This window comes from Schistocerca serialis, chromosome 3 (assembly GCF_023864345.2).
Source record: "Schistocerca serialis cubense isolate TAMUIC-IGC-003099 chromosome 3, iqSchSeri2.2, whole genome shotgun sequence".
Classification (NCBI taxonomy): Eukaryota; Metazoa; Arthropoda; class Insecta; order Orthoptera; family Acrididae; genus Schistocerca; species Schistocerca serialis.
In genome coordinates this window covers 165271429-165288045 of record NC_064640.1, presented here as the reverse complement: position 1 = coordinate 165288045, position 16617 = coordinate 165271429, and the positions used below count along the sequence as shown (strand labels likewise).

At 38.4% G+C, this 16617-nt stretch overlaps 1 protein-coding gene across 1 annotated transcript in view; it reads left to right on the top strand.

The window, feature by feature from the left end:
* Positions 1-16617, top strand: part of LOC126469882 (E3 ubiquitin-protein ligase HERC2) — an 846528-nt gene that overhangs the window by 708558 nt on the left and 121353 nt on the right. Inside the window, exons 72-73 of the mRNA XM_050097213.1 lie at positions 8575-8724; positions 15011-15114. Of these exons, the coding sequence (XP_049953170.1) occupies positions 8575-8724; positions 15011-15114 (254 nt within the window). The remainder of the gene's footprint in view (positions 1-8574; positions 8725-15010; positions 15115-16617) is intronic.

The window sequence follows — 16617 nt, the reverse complement described above, 5'->3', positions numbered from 1 at the left end:
AACCTGTTCATGAAGATGTGTAAGAGTTGTTGATTGATGAGTTGCTTAAGTCACTTCTCGACCCATCTTCCCACATGTGCCCAACCAGAGACAAGTCCAGAGATCATGCTGGCCAGGGAAGTTGTACATTGAATTTCACGGGCAGTGTGTGGGCAAAAATTATCCTGTTTGAACAACACATCACCTTCCTATTGCAAGAATGCCAAATGAACAGGTCTAACAACATTCTGCACGTACTGAGTGCTGGGTAGCATCTCTCCAGAAACACCAAAGTTGAATGAAAGTTGTAACTTATCGCACTCCAGACCATAAGGCCTTGGGTGGGGTCAGTGTGTCTTAGACGAATGCACTTTATGAGACAGTACTCAGCAGGTCTGCATTGTACATGAAATGATGATCACTTGCATGCAGGCAAAATCTGTTATCATCATTGAAGACTGTGGCACACGACTCCATTTTCCAAGTGATCCTTGGCACTGGTTGAGCCATCCATGTTGTTGCACTGTGACATGAATAGAAAAGAGGCTAGAGGTGTGTCTGCCTGTAGTTCCACTGCTAATAACTGGTTTGCAACAGTTTGTGTTGACACAGCTGGGCTTATAAGCCCTCTTATCTGTGCTGTGGTAGTTGTATGATCTGCCACTACTGCCCTTACAATACAACGATCCTGGTGGGCCTCTGTTCTGTGTGGACATTCAGAACCTGAATGTTCTTGTGATCACTTATACCAGCATCGTTGTACGTGTGACGCAGCACATCCGACTCGTGTGGTAATTGTCGTAAATGACCATCCTGCCACTCACAATTTGACCTCTTTCAACTCGCTCAGTTGGCTGCAGGAAGCACAAGTGCGTCCTCGTGGCATGATTGCCTGGTTACTTCACACATTTGCACTACACTGAGCCTTGTGGCTGCGAGCATTGCCTGTTACAGGGTAGACATAGATGGTGCTCTTTTAGTTATGCTTACTTTCATTCCATAATGTCATATGGGATTTTTTTTGGGGGGGGGGGTTAATTCATCAAGTCATGCTAAAGTTTTCCGAGCACAAAAATGTGCAGTAAGAGTTATATGTGGTGTGAACTCAAGAACATATTGCAGAAGCCTGTTTAGAGAACTAGGGTACTAACTACTGCTTCCCATTATATTTATTCCTCAATGAAATTCGTCATTAAAAATATATCACTTTTTCAAAGCAACAACTCTATTCATGGAATCAGTACTAGAAATAAGAATAATCTTCACAAGGATTTAAGGCACTTACTCTTGTACAAAAAGGTGTGCATTATTCAGGAACACACATTTTCAATAACTTGCCAGCAGCCATAAAAAGCTTAACAACGAATGAAATTCCGTTTAAGAGAAGCCTAAAGGATTTATTGGTGGCCAACTCCTTCTACTCCACTGATAAATTTCTCCGTACAATCTAACTTCCGCACCATTTCAGTGCAGTAATGTGTTCATTGTAAATAAGTATTATTGTAGTCTTATTACATGTTTATTACCTTATAAATAAAAAACTTTTTTATTTTAAATTCAGTGCATTAGTGTTTGTAAAGTGATTCTTTCATATAGTGTTCATTAAAAAAATTATGAACATTCCACTTGGGACCTGTGGAAGGTACAGCTTATTTGCTTCAGTTGTAAATATTTGTCATGTATTATTGTTTTTCTGACATGTTCTACATCCTGGAGGACTACCTCACTACGGATGAATTGGAATGAAAGTAAATCTAATCTAATCATGAAAAGAGACTGTATGTTGTCTGAATTTAAGTTCAGAATGGTGTCAGGATGCCCATTGAAGGGCAAGTTCAGGAGAACTAATGTTGGGTAGGAGAATCTAAATAGACTGTGTTGTGTAGCAGACACTAAAGTCCCTTGAGTTATGCCATAGTGTAGGTTGGTTCAGCTTGAGCACTTAGGCACCCACGGGCAGTGGTAGACAAACGGGTGTTGCACAGGCAGGCAGGCAGCTGTACTGTAGCATACATGGCTCTACTGCCAAATTTAAACTACATGACCAAACAAGATAATGAATTCCTTATGTGCTGGAGGAGGCTGGAACTGGAACCTAGAAACTATCATTAATGAAATACAGATCAGAAAGTTATGTGAGTAAAGGATGGTTCTGATAAAATGAATTGTATCCATGTTGCACCTAAAGTTTAAGAAGCCTGTTCTTAATTTTCCTTTACAAATATAAATGAAGAAAACAATCAAGGTAGCAATTCGAAACATTAAAAAGTGAAAAATATGGACACTTCTGGATTTCAAAATGTTTATACCAATCAAGAGTTGTTAGTGTCAAATAAAACTCAAGTCTTGGTGAATCCTAATGGGCAAACAGAAAAGAATGCAGTAACATCACAGAAAATATATTGCAACTTGTCACATGCGGAATGTTAGATGTGAGTTTTCAGTGAATAGTGCACTTACATAAAAGTAAATCATTGCAATTAGACATGTTGGAAGTGGTCATTTTGATCTTAGTCAGTCTGCTCGTTTTAAGGGGCATCATTTTGCAAAATTTTTGAGAAGATGATGTAATAGAATTCTTTTCGATTTGTATTTAATAACTTTCCAAACCATTGGAATCTTTACTGGTAAGTAATGGTGGTCACTTTTTCTTTAAGTTTTGTAACTATGTGCTTTACTGTTCTTTTGAAATTGTGTTTGATTATACTGTGAAGATACCATGAGAATGCCTGACTCCTTGAAGATGCACGTACACATGTTGCATGGATGAACATTATCTTCACTGCTCATTTTTGTGCACACAATTCTTTCCTTCTAAGTACTGAATTACCCCATAAAGTTATGCCTTAAGATGTATCTTAAGTTATTGATGTGTTTATTTCTGAAACAAGCAATTATATGAAGAGCAAAAGTTGCTGAATATGGGTGTCTGAGGAGCTCAGTGATGTGGGTGTTCTTTCCCCCAAGTTCATATTTCCATAATACGTACATCCAAAAAGTCTGAGCATATTGCCATATTCATTCACTGACTTCATTTCATGTCCTATATTAACAGTTGGTTTTATTATGTTTACTGTACACAGTGATTTTTTCTAAATTTAAACAAGAATAAATTCATAGAGAACCACTTAATAATTCTTTGAAAATATAATAAATAGTGTCCTCTGTTGCTGTCTTTCTAATAAAATCAGTTACAACACTTGTGCCATCTACAGAAAGTATCCTCTCTCATGATGTATGTTAAGGGTATTGATGGCAGAGGGCATGGGTCATATTTCAGTGGTGCCAGTTGGGTCTAACAGCATATCAGCTTTCACTAGGCACGACCTGCACCTCAATAGGTATGGGAAGGGGAGGCTGGCAAAGTTCATAGGTGACAGTGTAGTGAGTGGTGGTGGGATCACTCAAGGAAAAATTCCTGTAGTAGATGGTGTTAGAGGTACACCTTTTTTAGATTAAAGTCAGCTGATAGGTATACCTGCTTAAAGGAAGTGTCTCTAACTTGGGGCTCACCTTCAGAGGATGTCATGTTTCCAAGTAGAGAAGGAATTAGCATATTTCATCAAAATATGAGGTATTAGAGATGAAGTTAGTGAACTGCTTCCAGATAGTGACTCTGAAATTATAGGTAAGTTGGAGCACCACTTAAATAATTTGACAATTCAGAGGCTTCCTCTACCAGAATACAGATTAGCTGGCTGTTTTTCAAGGAGTTCCTTGTGAGGTGGGGGAGTGGCTCTGTACGTAAAAAACAGTATTCCTGTTGAGTCCATAGACCTATCACGGCACTGCACTGAACGCATAATTGAATGTTGTGCAGGGGTAGTTGAATTCGATGAAACTAAACTTCTATTTGTTGTTGTTTATAGGTCCTCTAACTCTGACTTCAGAGCGTTTCTGCCCAAGATAAAGAGGGCTCTTAATTGACTTTGTGGGAAGTACCAGAAGTTAGTTATATGCAGTGACTTCAATATAAATTTTGTGTATGATGGTGCAAGAAAAAGCATGTTGGTAGATCTTCTAAATTCATATGATCTGATGCAGACTGTGTGCAGGGTGCAGGGGAACAGTAGCACAGCTGTAGACAATATTTTTATTCATTCTTCATTACTAGATGGGCATTCTGTTAGTAAAAGCGGGAATGGCCTTTCAGACCATGAGGCACAAATTTTAACACTAAAAGGCTTTAGTACTCAAACAAATCTCACATGTAATTACAAACTATGTGGGAAAGTTAATCCAACAACAATAGAGATTTTTTTAAACCTTGTCAAGGAACAAGAGTGGCAGGATGTTTATAGTGCCGATAACATAGATGATAAATGTAATGCTTTCCTTGATACATTTCTCATGCTCTTTGTGAGTCGCTTTCCATTAGAACATACTAAATGGGGCACTAGCAGTAATAGGCAGCTGTGGTGGCTGACTAGTGAGATAAGGATATCATGTAGAACAAAGTGGGAATTATATCAAAATGTTAGAAGTAGTCGCAATCAAGCTGCAGTATCCCACTACAAACAGTATTGTAAGGTGCTTAAAAATGTTACTAGAAAAGCAAAGAGTATGTGGTATGCAAAGAGAATAGTTCATTCACAGGATAAAATTAAAACCATATGTTCAGTTGTGAAGGAAGTGTCTGGTCGGCAGCACAAGGTCGATGATATAGTCAGTTCATAGTAAAAATATTTCTGTTACTGATAACTCAGATATATGTACAGTATTTAACAATCATTTTCTGAGCATTGCTGGTGAATTAAATAAAAATTTAGCTTCTACAGGGAATCATATAACTCTTGGAAAATGCCTTTCCGAGATTGATGTCTGAAATACTCCTCTGTGATGCAGACAAGGAGGAGATTGAGTGAATAATTAAATCACTGAAGACTAAGGACTCTCATGCTTATGATGGAGTGCCTAGCAGAATATTAAAGTACTGTGCTGCACATTTTAGCCCTGTATTTAGCCATATTTGTAAGTTTTCCTTTAGGAATGGTCAGTTTCCAGAATGATTAAAGTACTCAGTAGTAAATCCGCTTTATAAAAAGGGAGAAAGGGATAATGTAGATAATTTTAGACCTATTTCTATGCCACCAGTGTTTGCTGAAGTTATTGAAGAGGCTGTGTATGTAAGGATAATTGATCATTTTATATCACACGATTTGCTATCAAGTGTACAGGTCAGCCTTTGAAGCCATTTAACAACTGAAAATACTATATTCTCTTTCCTTTGTGAGGTAATGGATGGGTTAAACAAAAGGTTTCAAATGCTAGGCATATTTTTTGATTTAACTAAGGTGTTTGATTGTGTTGATCACAAAATATTGCACCAGAAGTTGGACCATTACAGAATACGGGGAGTTTCTCACAATTGGTTCACCTCTTACTTTAGCAACCAACTCACAATGTTGAGAAAGGCTGTGATGTGGGGTCTGAGTGGGGTCGGTCAAGTGGGGGGTGCCCCAGGGATTAGTGTTGGGGCCACTCCTGTTCCTTATTTATATAAATGATATGCCCTCCAGTATTACGGGTAACTCTAAAATATTTCTGTTTGCTGATGACACTAGCTTGGTGGTAAAGGATGTTGTGTGCAACATTGGCTCGGTTTCAAATAGTGCAGTTCATGACCTAAGTTCATGGCTTGTAGAAAACAAAGTGAATCACAGTAAGACTCAGTTTTTACAGTTTCTAACACACAATTCAACAAAACCTGACGTTTTAATTTCACAGAATGAGCATGTGATTAGTGAACCTGAACAGTTCAAATTTTTAGGTGTTCAGGCAGGTAGTAAACTGTTGTGGAAAGTCTGCATTCAGGATCTTGTTGAAAGAGTTAATGCTGCCATTCTTACTATTTGAATGGTATCTGAAGTGAGTGATCGTTCGACACGAAAATTAGTGTACTTTGCTTTTTTTTATTGGCTTATGTCATATGGTGTGGAGTAACTCTTCCCATTCTAAAAGGATATTTTTGGCTCAGATACAGGTGGTTCGGGCAATAAGTGGTGTAGGTCCACAAACCTCTTGTTGATCCCTGTTCATGAGTCTTACTTAAACTTGTCAATAAAGTGGAATATCATTCACATGTCTGATGTAGATGTATTTTATTTTATGTCACAGAAAAGACAAAGTTGTTAGCTTATAGGCAATAAAGAATGCAAATTTTCTTAAAAGTTCATATTCCCCGGTCAGAAATAATACTACCCAGTATTAATTGTGAGTATTGTTTTTAAGGGGTGTAGGATGTCAGACCGGCAGATGGGGAGTAGAAGAGACACCACTAGACATTTTAATTTCCTCTGTCCTAAATATAGGGTTGATGGCTCCCATTTTAGATGTACACATTTGAATTCCAGAGAGCAAAATACAGTGACATGTGATAGAAGAATGCTTTTCTTCTTCTGATACACTGGCATCTTGCAGAATGATCTGATCTAAAACCGCTTGGACAGGTAAATGCCCTCGAACACCTTTGCTGTAAGTGTGTCCAGTTAATATCTTGTCAACTTTGGCACACTTAAGACCAAATAACATGTCTTACATTTCCTCAGACATATATATTTTATATATCAAACTCTTCAGAACGATGTGCACTACAAAAAGAGCACATTTTTGAAAATCCAATTTATTTTTTAATTTTTGATGTCCTATATCAAATTGGGGCCGCGACTATCAAGTTTTTGTCCAGTTCAGAAATATTGTAGATCTGGGGCTCTCTATGGTCATGTCTGACCAAACTCTTGCACAAGGAGAAGCAGCTTGATTTATGGTGTAATAATCCTCTTCTGCAAAATCCTTGCAAGTGTGTGGTTGGCTAATTTTTAATGCTACCACATCTTGCACATGAAAGTGCACAAATGACCACTTGCATGGATGAATAGTATCATTTTCCAATCACCACGACACTCAGAATCCATGAATATCTTCATTAATGAAACCATGTTAAAATACTGTACCCCCCCCCCCCCCCCCAAGCACCAGTATGTCCATTCTCCTTGAGGCAAAATAGCTCATTCTTGAATTTATTTATAATTGATGCCAAGCAAACATCTCTCTCAATTTTGTTGTACAGTAATATCTTCAATATTGCTCAAAATGTTGAAAACTCATCTCTTTTTTTTCTTCTGATACACTGGCATCTTGTCAACTGATTTGCAGCATAAACTAAACACTTCTTTCAGCCCAGACTCTGCCATTGTGTAATCAGTGCTCCCCGTGCAGAACATCAGTGTATGAAATCATTCCAGTCACATGTAAATAATCCCAGACTGGATTTCTTGAGGCTTTATATACAGAGGTTGTTCCAAAGTAACAAAACGTATGGCGTGTTGCTGCTGGCTGTCATTAGCAGCATATTGTAATGCTGTATACACTGTATCATGGTAACTTGCTAGTGAATTAATGAATGCTAGGAAATTTACTGCACTTCTTTCACAATTAATTGTGTTACTGGCAGACATCTTTCAGGAACTGCTTAATTCTCTCTTAATTATGGCAAATAAGTCCTCAGTTAACTGGAAGTCACTCCACTATTTAAACATGAGTACAATGAAGTTATTTTGTATACTCACATAAGAGAACTGGCAGGAAATGCTGGGGAAGGTACACTATGTGATCAAAAGTATCCAGACACCCCCAAAATCATACGTTTTTCATATTAGGTGCATTGTGCTGCCACCTACTGCCAGATACTCCATATCAGTGACCTGAGTAGTCATTAGACAAAGTGAGAGAGTAGAATGGGGCACTCCACGGAACTCATGGGTTTCAAATGTTTTCAGGTGATTGGGTGTCACTTGTATCATACGTCTGTAGGCAAGATTTCCATACTCCTAAACAATCCTAGGTCCACTGCTTCCGATGTGATAGTGAAGTGGAAACGTGAAGCAGCATGTACAGCACAAAAGTGTACAGGCTGACCTTGTCTGTTGACTGATAGAGACTGCCGACAGTTAAAGAGGGTCGTAATGTGTGATAGGAGGACATCTATCCAGACCATCACACAAGAATTCCAAAACGCATCCAGCATTTTGTAATAGCGATGGTACCCTCAGCTGTATTTATGGGTCTTAATTGCAGTTGATTTCAGTGTCGCGTTACGGCATCCTTGGGTCCTCAAATGATACCAGGTGAGTGTGTGGACACTGGATAATCTTTGTTATAGTTCTCATAGTGGGTACAAAAAATCAATGCCCACTATGCTGAACCTTCTCTCCTGTTATGGTGTGAACAATGGAAGTACATCAGTGAGACTGTTTAAATTAATATTTCTTAATATTCTATATGGCACACATTAATATGCGGGTATTTACATATATACGACAGCATATTTTGTGAGCCTTTGACTGAAAAAGGAATATTTTCTGTGTTTCACTATACATATTAAAGTTTTTCAGTTAATCCTTGGTGTGAAGAGTTTCAACATCTTTTGTATCACCTAACTTAATATGAGGGGTACCTTTTTTTAATTGATTCAAGCAGATGTTACATTTTATTAATGATAATGATGATGAATGTTATAAAATATTTAGTGACTGTTTTAATACCACATGTGTGGTTTTTTAAATTTTTTTATGTTAAAGTGTTTTTTGCTTTTAGGTTGAATCTTTAGTGGGATATAATGTCACTGACATTGCTTGTGGTAGTGGTGATGCACAGACACTTTGCATAACTGATGACGACAATGTGTGGTCCTGGGGAGATGGTGACTATGGTAAACTCGGCCGTGGTGGTTCTGACGGCTGCAAGGTCTGTACTGTTAAAAAAATCAGTAATTTACATCTTTTCGTGCAGTATGCAGGACAAATACGTTTTTTGTGTAAAGTTAACGGCACATAAATGGATCCATGTTTTTTGTATAAATACATATCATTACTCTCCAACAAATGACAGGTACCACTTGCCTCTGTTCACCAGAAATGTTGCCCATCAGATGTGTGAGATATTATTGACTGGAAATTTGTTTGTCATTATCCAGGGGTTGGGGGTGGGGGGTGTCATTCCCAATGTGAAACAGGTCTTCCAGGTGCCATGAAGAGTGCAGGCTGCAGTCAGCTGCAGGTGGTGGCTCACAGTGGTAGAAATGATGTGTGTTGCTTTGGATCAGAAGTAATTCACTCTGCTTTCCAGCAGCTGTCTGAAGTGGTAAGATGAAGGCAGAGCTCAGAATCTGCGGCATTGTTGACCACACTGATTGTGGACGTTTGGCACAAACTAAGTGGAGGGTCTTAATAAGAGGCCAAATTGGACAGTTCTACAACCATATAGACTGCAGATTCATTGACTCACATCATAGTATATGTTGGAATCGGTCTTTCATTCTTTCTGTTTGAACAAAAACACTAGTGACAAGTTCAGTATGAGATGAGAGTTTGACATACAACAAAAACTTCTGGCTGGCTCCGGTCGCTCCAAGAATGAGTGCTGTGAAATACTGCAAGCCCATAATTAAAGGCAAAGCCCATTGAACTGCTATGAGAAATCCAGCCAGATTTAAATGCCAACCACACTATAGGCTCGCAGCATAGCTCATCAACAAGTGGATAGCCAGCACATATGTCATAGACTGGTTACAACAGTAGCTTGTTGTCATTGTGTGGGCTGCTTTAGTCTCCTCTGGAGACTATGGGATCACATCACATGACATGTGATAGTGTCTTGGAAAAGTGCGAATAAGGGTAGAGTTTGAAAGGTAGGAGGTTGAACACGAGATGAGTTTTGACCTAGGAAAATTTGGATTATAGTTGTAAATTGTTGTAGCTGGGTTGGGAAAGAACCAGAGCTCCAAGCCATCATAGAAATCACTATACCAGAAACTGCTTTAGGTACTGAAAGCCAGAGATAAGTTTAGCCAAAGTTTTTAATGAGGACCCAATGGTGTTCTGAAAACATAGACTAAATTCATTTGAATGCTGTAGATTTTTTATTAAAACCTTTATTTCCCAGGAACGCAATGTAGAAAACTGTGATTAATAGTTTCAATTGCTTAAACAGTCATCTTCAGCTCAGTATACAAAATACAATGTGTAAACAAGAGAATAGGTAAGACACTTAGTCATTTCGCTGTTAACATCCTTAAGGAAATGTCAGCTTACAATCTTGTTTACAATATATGGATGTGAAAAATAATATGCAAACATCATTGTAGCAAATTGAATGTGAGACGAGGTAATTCATCCATTCCAGTCTCTCTCTCTCTCTCTCTCTCTCTCTCTCTCTCTCTCTGCCATATTGAAGGTGGACCATCCAGAGATGAATATCAGAGTACTTTTTCTGTCAAATCAGTACATTTGGTTACAAACACTATTCAATTGTACATCAGTAAAGGGACTGATGGTATCTTTATTGGTGGTTATATGATATCCGTGCAAAGTGTTTCAATATATGCATCTGAAGGTAAAAATGTTAAGTTGCAGAAAATATAAGGAGAAAAAGCACAGAGAAAAGAACTTGTTTGGAACCTTCAAAACTACTATCAAAAATATTTTCTTCAGGAACTAATGAAAGACATGAAAGGATATGGCAAGGGACAGGTAGAACAAAAAATGCAATGAGTATGCAATGCCAGTGTCATGTCAGTGGATGAGTTGGACATAGATATAATCTGAACAGTTGTATTTAGGTGACAAGCAATATCACACCGTGAATTGTAAGGTATATGCCCAGTTTGGCATTCTATCCAAATCCAGAATGTAGTTGCCTGAAAGTGAGGAAATAAATAGCAAAGTAAATAAAATGAAAATGAAATATTTGGGAAGAAAGGAAAGGAAAGGTATATTTACTTGTCACCCACTATGAGGCAGAGGAGTGCCTTTTGAATATATGTGACATGAGTTAAAAAAATTCTAAAATGAGGTATGACTCTCCACAGAACATCGATATGCTGTGAAAAACACTGAAGAGCAGTTGCCTAATAGCAACTTAGCATTTGCTGGTAATCAAACTCTAAGATATGATGTGAACTACTAGTAGTTGAACAAAGCAAACCAATGATTTTTACAATAAAATGCACACAAAAATATTACTGCTAAGTTAAAAGTAAGATTTGATGGACTATAAAGGTGCATTTACACTGAGTTTGAAACGTGTTTTGCAACAATGATTGCAGCATTGTTTGTAACTAGTAGTGGATTCCTGATATTTGCAATGTGTTGCAAACACAAAAACAGTGTCCCATGACTGTTGTTTGAGGGCAAAGGAAACAATGTTTCTGGTCTGCTACCACTAAATGCAGCTATACAGAGCTGCTGTTTGTGCTCTGTCCTATTTTGTATAGTGTTGATGTTCTGTTACCTTTCGAAAATGTATTGGACAAGAAACAAGGTATATTTACTCGTCACCCACTATGAGGCAGAGGAGTGCCTTTTGAATATATGTGACATGAGTTATAAAAATACTAAAATGAGGTATGACTGTCGACAGAACATCACTGTGTTGCTCAGCACCAACTGCAGTGGTGTGGAGAAAAAACTGAGGTCTCTTGTAGCTCTTGTAACAGTTGTGAGAAAAGAAAAATTGAAGAGAGCAAGAAATCTGGCAGCGGTAAACAATTTTTGTATAAACCAAAGTGGTTTGGTTTCGATTATTTATGGCTCAGGAGCCAAATGAAATAAGAGAGACAACCACAAAAGAAGTAAACAAGGTTATGCTTGCTTACGTTTATTTGTATTCTGTACTGTACAACAATATTCAGCTGTAATTATTTTTCCATGGTACAACTCCTTGTGGGTTTGCAAAGTAATATGTAAATTCATCACAAATTTCTTTGTCTGTGTTTGACATTCTCTTTGGTATATTTGTGAGTGCAGTAATAGATGGGGCTGCAGCATCTCATCTCCGTATCATTGGAACCACCATACCTGTCTGTAGGCAATAAGAATCTGAGCTTCCTTATGGGCTGTAATAGTATCTTCACTCATCGTTTCTCCTTAAGAAATTGTGGAGGCATGCTGTTGTAATAGTGATAGTTCATGCCTTCTCAGATTTCAGTAATAGTTCAGTTTTTTGTGAAATAGCTCACTTATAGAGGCATTCTTAGAAACAGCTCCATCTGAAATCAATCATGCGTATCCAACATCAGCATATAAACAGTTGTAATTGGTGTCAACAACAGCAGGCAACACAATGCTAAATGACCCTGTGTAATTGTAAAAATCACTCCAACCAGCAACAGAGCACTATAGGACAATGTACTTCCATTGAATTCCTCCCACACAGTGGAGGAAGTGGATACCTGGCTGAACTCACTTTCTTCCTCATACCATTCATCTACTGCAGAATGTTCAACAATAACAAAAGTGACAGCACTATTCAATTGGGAACTTTAGGAAGTTTGTTGTCAGGCAATTATGCAAGCTGCTGCCCTAGGAAAGGACAGATACAAAAATAGCAACAACAACAACGACAACAACAACTACACACACTCTTTGAGGCAGAGGTGAATTTGTACAGAAGGAATATTGGGGTTTGTGCAGAAGAGTCGAGTTGTTAATGAGAGTAGATATGGTGGTGGGATCATCAACTGCAGATTCACCAGTCACATTCATTGGAACTGCCAGTGTCAATGGAATATAAGTACTTCTGTTTGATGAAAATTATGATGGTTTGGAATAATTTTAACCTGCTGTAATCAATAAAATTTATGTTTCAGCACCATTAACATAGCTGAATTGTCTTTACATAATCCTTAAATTCTTCAGCCAGAGCTTCACACACTGCAGAAACTATCTGAGATGTGGCTGGCTTTGAAATGTGGAATAAATATGCAAGCCTTTGATAGGAATCTCTCAGTGCCAAAACATGAAAGTTAACAGCTAGTATTTGCTTCACTGGAATTGCTTTTCTGAAATTTGCATCTCTTTGGAATAACTTGCCCTGTAATCTTCATTAGTATTTTGAAATTGGATGGTGACATTCTAATGAAGTTACAAAAACCAGAACCATCTTCCAAATTCATCATGTCATTTTCGCCATGTCTTCTGTAGTATGTTTTTGTCCATCGACAGCAACTATCTCTCATTTTCTGCTTATTTTGTCGAGTATTATTAATGCAGCAATGCAGCACCAGCCATCCTTAATTCACCATCTTAACTTGTTGTAGTGTAGCTCTTGATGCAAGTACACAGTGTGTCTGCCAGCTCAGCATAGCAAACAATGTGAATACATATGTATAAATGTTGATTGCTAGTCCAGTTAGATGTGCAAACAATGAACATTGTTGCCAACATGTTGCAGACTTTGGTGAAACAATGTTGCGAATAGAAACATATTTTTAAACTCAGTGTAAACACAGCTTAATATGCATACACATACACCTGTACATCTACGCTGTTCTAGTTAATTACACTGAGCTAGCACTGCAGCTCGAATGGGGAACTGAATTGTGTTGGGTACAATGGGCATAAAGAGAAAGGAACTGGGAGCAGAAGGGAGGGCTGGGGAAGGTGGCTGATGGCTGGGAGGGAGAGGCAGCGGGCACAAGGAATGGGAATGTAGAACTACTACTCATTTGAGATGAAGATATACAAACAAATCCACAGTAATGTCGTGGGCACCCATATGGCTGCTTCCTGTGCCAATCTACTTGGCTCATCTAGAGAAAACCTTTCTAGCCACCCAAAATCTGAAACTGCTTTTCTGGTTAAGGTTCACTGATGATATTTTCATGATCTGGAATTAAGGCCAATGCACTCCATCCGTATTCCTCCACAGCCTCAACACCTTCTATCCCATCCACTTCACCTAGTCCTCTGTAGTGCAGTGCTCTACTTTCCTGGGTATTAACCCCCAACTCTCTAATGACTTGATAGAAACTTCTGTCCATACTAAGCCCATCTACCATTGATCTGCCATCCCTGTCAAACTAATAAGCCTCTTCCATATAGTCTGGCCACGTATGGATGGTGCATCTGCAGTGATGAACAATCATTTGCCCAGTGCGTTGAAGGTCTTAATAGGGCCTTCACAGACAGAGATTACCTCTGACGTAGTCCTCAAACAAATTTCCCATATCATATCCACACATAACCTGGTCCTCCGACCACCCCCAGGAACCAAATGCAAAAGAGCATGCACTATTTTTCACATAGTATAATCCCAAATGGGAACAACTTTTTCATGTCCTTTGCCAGGGCTTCAACTACTTCTGATGCCCAGAAATGGAGAACATCCTACCCACAATTCTTCCCAACTCTCCAAAAGTCACATTCAGCTGCCCACACTATCTGTGCAGTATCCTAGTCCGTCCTTATGCAACACCTACTCTCAACCCCTTGTCTTGGGATCAACACCTATCCAATACACTTACCCATCACATCCTATACCAGTCTGCATCACAATCATATCCTGTCCTAGCAGATGGAGGGCTACCTGCGAAAGCAGTCAAATCAGTTAGTTGGCTAGTTACTTGTTCCTTAAATCATGTTGTTGATAAATGTTATGATGTGAAAACTATGAACAGAACAACAAAAAATATTTATATGCCAATTTACAGTTTTTTCTGTAGAAGTGACTTATTATTTTTATTCAAGAATTTTCTCATGGTATAAAAGGAGCTGTTAAAAAAAATCTTAAATCTGCATTTCGAAACACTTCTGGTATTCTATTTCCGTGGGTGGACTATAAACGAGTTTTGCAACTGCTAATTTCACCACTTTCTGTGCCAAATTTAAGATTCAGTAAAGGGTAATGCAGATCCTTTTTCTTTCTAATGTTCTGTTTGTGAATAGTTCTGTTACTCTCAAATTCAGGTGAATTTATAACAACTAATTTATAAGTTAATAAATGTCCGTATATGTTGATTTTCTTTATTACTAGTTTTCATTGAAGTGACATAATTCCAAGTTTGTTACTAGTGCTTGCTTCTTTTCTGTCAGTGCAATTTGGTTAACTAACCAAAAATGAACTGAAGGTGTGGAGATTGTATGAAAGATTGTTTCATTGCACATAATTCAATTTTTTCTGCATTATCTTTGTTTCTTACACCTAAAATATTTAAAATTACTTTTTTTGTAGTCAATTACTTTTTACACTACAGGTTCCCATGAAGATTGAATCATTGGCAGGTCTTGGGGTTATTAAAGTGGAATGTGGTTCACAGTTTTCTGTAGCTCTAACCCGTTCAGGGAGTGTTTACACATGGTAAGTATCTGAACTACTTCAGTTTACATAAAAAATACATTATGAATCCACCAATATTGACATTATATCTGTTGGGGGCAGTCTATGGTCAATTATTTTAATTTTTCAGTACTCTTACTGGCCATCTGAACCGCAGCTCTCTTACATATAATTATTGTTTTTGGCTCAGTGTAGCTATCTTTAGCTCTGTGACTTATGAGGTACACATGAAATACACTCAGTAACTGTTCAGGCAATGGACATCTACATAAGGACGAAACATGTACTTGAAATTAGTGTGTGTAGTAAATTCAACAAATTAGCCAAGTCTTAATCTTGTGAACCACCATTTCATATGATTTTGAATTAAGAGATGCTACTGCCACATGAGAAAAAGATTGAATAATCAACGAAAGGACAACGTTCTACGAGTCGGGGTGTGGAATGTCAGAAGCTTGAACGTGGTAGGGAAACTAGAAAATCTGAAAAGGGAAATGCAAAGGCTCAATCTAGATATAGTAGGGGTCAGTGAAGTGAAGTGGAAGGAAGACAAGGATTTCTGGTCAGATGAGTATCGGGTAATATCAACTGCAGCAGAAAATGGTATAACAGGTGTAGGATTCGTTATGAATAGGAAGGTAGGGCAGAGGGTGTGTTACTGTGAACAGCTCAGTGACCGGGTTGTTCTAATCAGAATCGACAACAGACCAACACCGACAACGATAGTTCGGGTATACATGCCGACGTCGCAAGCTGAAGATGAACCGATAGAGAAAGAGTATGAGGATATTGAAAGGGTAATGCAGTATGTAAAGGGGGGCGAAAATCTAATAGTCACGGGCGACTGGAATGCAGTTGTTGGGGAAGAAGTAGAAGAAAAGGTTACAGGAGAATACGGGCTTGGGACAAGGAATGAAACAGGAGAAAGACTAATCGAGTTCTGTAACAAGTTTCAGCTAGTAATAGCGAATACCCTGTTCAAGAATCACAAGAGGAGGAGGTATACTTGGAAAAGGCTGGGAGATACGGGAAGATTTCAATTAGATTACATCATGGTCAGACAGAGATTCCGAAATCAGATACTGGATTGTAAGGCGTACCCAGTAGCAGATATAGACTCAGATCACAATATAGTAGTGATGAAGAGTAGGCTGAAGTTCAAGACATTAGTCCGGAAGAATCAATACACAAAGAAGTGGAATACGGACGTACTAAGGAATGACGAGATATGTTTGAAGTTCTCTAACGCTATAGATACAGCAATAAGGAATAGCGCAGTAGGCAGTACAGTTGAAGAGGAATGGACATCTCTAAAAAGGGCCATCACAGAAGTTGGGAAGGAAAACATAGGTACAAAGAAGGTAGCTGCGATGAAATAAATAGGAAGTGCAGGGAAGCTAAGATGAAATGGCTGCAGGAAAAATGTGAAGACATCGAAATCGATATGATTGTCGGAAGGACAGACTCAGCAAACAGGAAAGTCAAAACAACCTTTGGTGACATTAAAAGCAACGGTGGTAACAT